At 27.1% G+C, this 3,916-nt stretch overlaps 1 protein-coding gene across 1 annotated transcript in view; it reads right to left on the reverse strand.

Moving 5' to 3' along the window:
* Positions 1–359: 359 nt before the first annotated feature.
* LOC106469872 (sorting nexin-6-like) overlaps positions 360–3,916 on the reverse strand; it is a 49,980-nt gene continuing 46,423 nt past the window's right edge. Inside the window, 1 exon segment of the mRNA XM_013930385.2 lies at positions 360–2,051. Coding sequence (XP_013785839.1) covers positions 1,989–2,051 — 63 coding nt within the window. The 3' untranslated portion in view covers positions 360–1,988.

The following is a 3,916-nucleotide window of genomic DNA, read 5'->3' on the forward strand; positions in this document are numbered from 1 at the left end:
CAATTTATATATTTTCTTTGCAGGTTTTGCCAACATTCAACCTCCTTCACATATAACAGTGTTAAGTTTGATTATTAGTGTTTCGAATAAAAACAAGTTCCTTAAAGAAATTGTTTACATTATTTGTATTTCATCAAAATGAGACATTATTGGTCAGGGGTGAATACATTTGTAAGATGCTGTATTTGATATTTCTGTCCACAATTTTCTTTTTACACATTCTTTGGTTAAAATGCATGAAAACAACATTTTTTTTGGTTAATCGAAGTTTTAACCCTTTAAGGAACTCATTGTTTATAGAAATCTATTTTTTTATTATCAGTCATCTATTTTCTGAATAAAATCTAATACTCATGAAATACTGAAATGTTCTTTTTAATAAATTTAATGGCATGTATGGACATGAAAAAAATTACATTTTATACATACCAAAGAACAATTAACATTTGAAACACCAATGTAAATTGTAAACTCTTACTGCTGCATTTTTGTTGGGTACAAACTTTAGTCTACTGTTAACTCACAGCAAAAACAACAAACAGCAATGAACCATCGTATAAGTTAATTATATTATTAATTCAAAGTTTAGAGAATATGAAATTCACTGGCTTATTCAATAGTTCATTTTAATTAAACAAACAAACAAAAAAACTGTTAAGTTATTGTAGTACATGAAGGTTTTCTTGTTATAGAGATCCAAAGAGTTTGAAATGTATTTTTTAGTACTATTAGTAATGGCAACCAAATTTATTGTTGAATTAACTCAATTTATTACATGCATTACCACTTGAAAAAAAAATGGACAGAAGTTTTCAAATTTTGTAATATTTAGCATCACAATACAGATACTGTAAATACTTATCACATTATAACTAAATGCCAATACTGGAGATTTCACAGTTAGCAAAAGGAAACTTCCAAAATCTCTTTTGTCAATTGGAACCATATTAAGTAAAAACTTTCTCAGCCAAAGTTAGTTTTCTGAAAAACAGTACATAAAATACAACTTCCTCTTTCAAGTTCTCAAAACTGCTTTTTTAAAATGCAACAAAAAGTAAATCTAACTGTACAAAAAATATTTATTTTTGGCCTTACGTCACATAAAAAGTTAGTTTGTGATGGTGCAAATGCAAAACTCAGTATATTTTTGTAACTACATGAAGTGTGTTGAGTTCATTCTAAGCGAGTATCATAGAAAACCATTTATTTTATTAAAATACTTTAAATGTTGAAACTAGTCTAATTTCGGCCCCAAAATCTAAACAATACTGACTATTAAACAAATCTTAAGAAACACCAATAAGAAATTTCTTTATTTAAAATTAATACATGTTAAGCACGTTGCTATACTGTGAAATATACTGTATAATAGAGCATTAAATAATGAATATATTCAAGTTATAATCATTTAATTAAGAAAGTTTATGGAATGTATTTTCAAAAACAATGTAAAACCAAGTCTCTTCTAAACAACTGAAGTTTTTATTTTGGTCCTTTCTCCTTTAAGTTAGTTTGACCTTAGACTCTGTTTTGTGCTCAAGAGCTTAAAATGTATACACACAATTTCCCAAATTACCATAATACAAAAAAAGAAACAAACATTAATATCATAATTGCATGGAATGAAACTAATTTAACTTATTGTTCGAAGAAAAAAATAATTCCCACCTGAAATTCTAGGCACATTACACACTGATAAAAAAGGCAACAAATCTACATTATCAATCATTTCAACAGAAGTTTACCTTACAAAAGTTCTCTTCTTCGTACAATATATAAACTAACTTGTTTACAGAGGTTTCATTTTTCATACAATACAACCAATGGTGCATACTTTTTCTGACCACAAAAATCAAGTTATTCATCAATTTTTAATCAGCATCTGATTACTTGTGCTTTGGTCATTACAAATGGACATTGGCTTAGTCAGCCATGTTTGTTGTTTTGTTCAGCAGTTGGTACATTCCATATATGAGCATCACATGAATCTAATGCCTCAAATCATCTTCCTGGATGGATGCGAGATAGTTCTTCAATAACTGTACTTCAGCCTATGAAAACAAAACTTTACTGGTTTCTGAGACACAAATTATGAAGGATAATATTGTTTAATACACCCATTCAAAACTATACGCTGAAGACAGAAATAACAAAACTTTAATATGTCGTGCAAAAATGTATTGCAATAGAAAATGTCTTTAATATAGAAGGTGTTAGTTCAAAGTTCATGAAGAAACTTGAGAGACATATATTTATCTTTCTTTGATCAAAAAAAAAAAAGAGAGAGAAAAGTCTAAAACTCAAAAAAAGGTTTCACCATACAAATAATTTTGTGAAATGTTTTAAATTATATTTTGAAAAATGAATATAATTTCTGGCATAGAGGGTAATCATAAATGCATTTTTTTATTTTACACCATTTGAGAACAATTTACCACATAAAAGTTTACAATTAAACATAAAACCTTCTAATCATAGTTTAGCAAACATATATAACAACATATGAATTATAACAATACTTCCAACTAATGATGGTATGTTTAACTCTAAAATTAATACATCAAATAATAGAAAACAGCAATTTTTATGTTCAAGTCTTCAGCATTATAGATTATTGGTAACAAACTCCAAATTCAGATCTTTCACATCCTAACATTTTCTGTTGGATTGCATTTTGCACAACAAAATTATTTATATTAAGTAACTTTACAAGAACATTCTTAATGCAATATTCATTCATAATTTTTTTTCTAACAACCCACATATCTACCTAACTATACTGTTGATGTAATAAAACATAGCTTAAACCAGGCAGAATACCCAAGACCATGCTCTATTAGATTGATCACAAGAAACTAAATTTGGTTCTAATTTTTATGAAGTTTAATAAATGATTACCCAAAATTAATTTTCAGTTAAATCACAGATCACAACAACAAGCATAATCTGGTTCTATTGATACACACTTTAAACACTGTTTGCAAAATATAAAATGAGGTTTTACTTGTAAGAAATTAACACCTGTTACTATTTTTGTATATTAAGAAGTTCCAAATGAAGATACTTGTCAAATGTTTTAAGTCAACAGATGAAATTTCCTTATTTGTAAATTCTTTAAATAAAATTAAGCCTCTAGTTGATTTTAACTATTATACTTGTGATAAGAATATGTTTTCAAAAACAAAGATATGTCAGCAAATTAAGATGTATCCATTACGTGCAGAAAACATAAATTAAGTGTATTTTTAATACATTAAAATAAATTAAGTTCACCCCACCAAAAATATAGCATGCAAACATTTTTTTAGTTTCATTTTATAAAATTCTTCAGTTTTTATTATAGTGATTTATTTCATTATAATCTTTTCTTTATCTTTCCTCTAAAGTTTAAAGCCTTCACAAATTTCAATGAAAACAGAAATTAATCAATAACTAAACCTGCACGATTTCAACAGTTGTCAAGAGGTCTTTTATTTATGTTGTCTTATACAGTGACTCCATATTTTTCCTCCTGACTTTCCATGCAAATATTCAACTTTACCTCGTAATTTTATGCAATTAGAACCAACTTACCTTTTTGACTAATTATAAAGGAAAATAAAAAGTTCAGAAAATGTTTACTTCCAGCTTTGGTACCAGAGAAACATATCTTCAACCAAGGACAGTACAACTTTCTCGTAGACAGTAAAATGTTATATCTTTATTTGTACAAGAATATTTGATGAAATTTACAATAAAATATAATGAATTTGAGTATTTAAGTGTTTTACACTCACAAAAAAGAAACCTATCATTCTATAGGTATTGAAGAACTTGTATCATTTTGCCACAGTTTAATTCTTCGTATTGTTAGCTGACACTGGGCAACTGGTACATAATTGAACAGAGTTGTTTAAACATTTGTTTAACAACAAGT

This window comes from Limulus polyphemus, unplaced genomic scaffold (assembly GCF_000517525.1).
Source record: "Limulus polyphemus unplaced genomic scaffold, Limulus_polyphemus-2.1.2 Scaffold99, whole genome shotgun sequence".
NCBI lineage: Eukaryota > Metazoa > Arthropoda > Merostomata > Xiphosura > Limulidae > Limulus > Limulus polyphemus.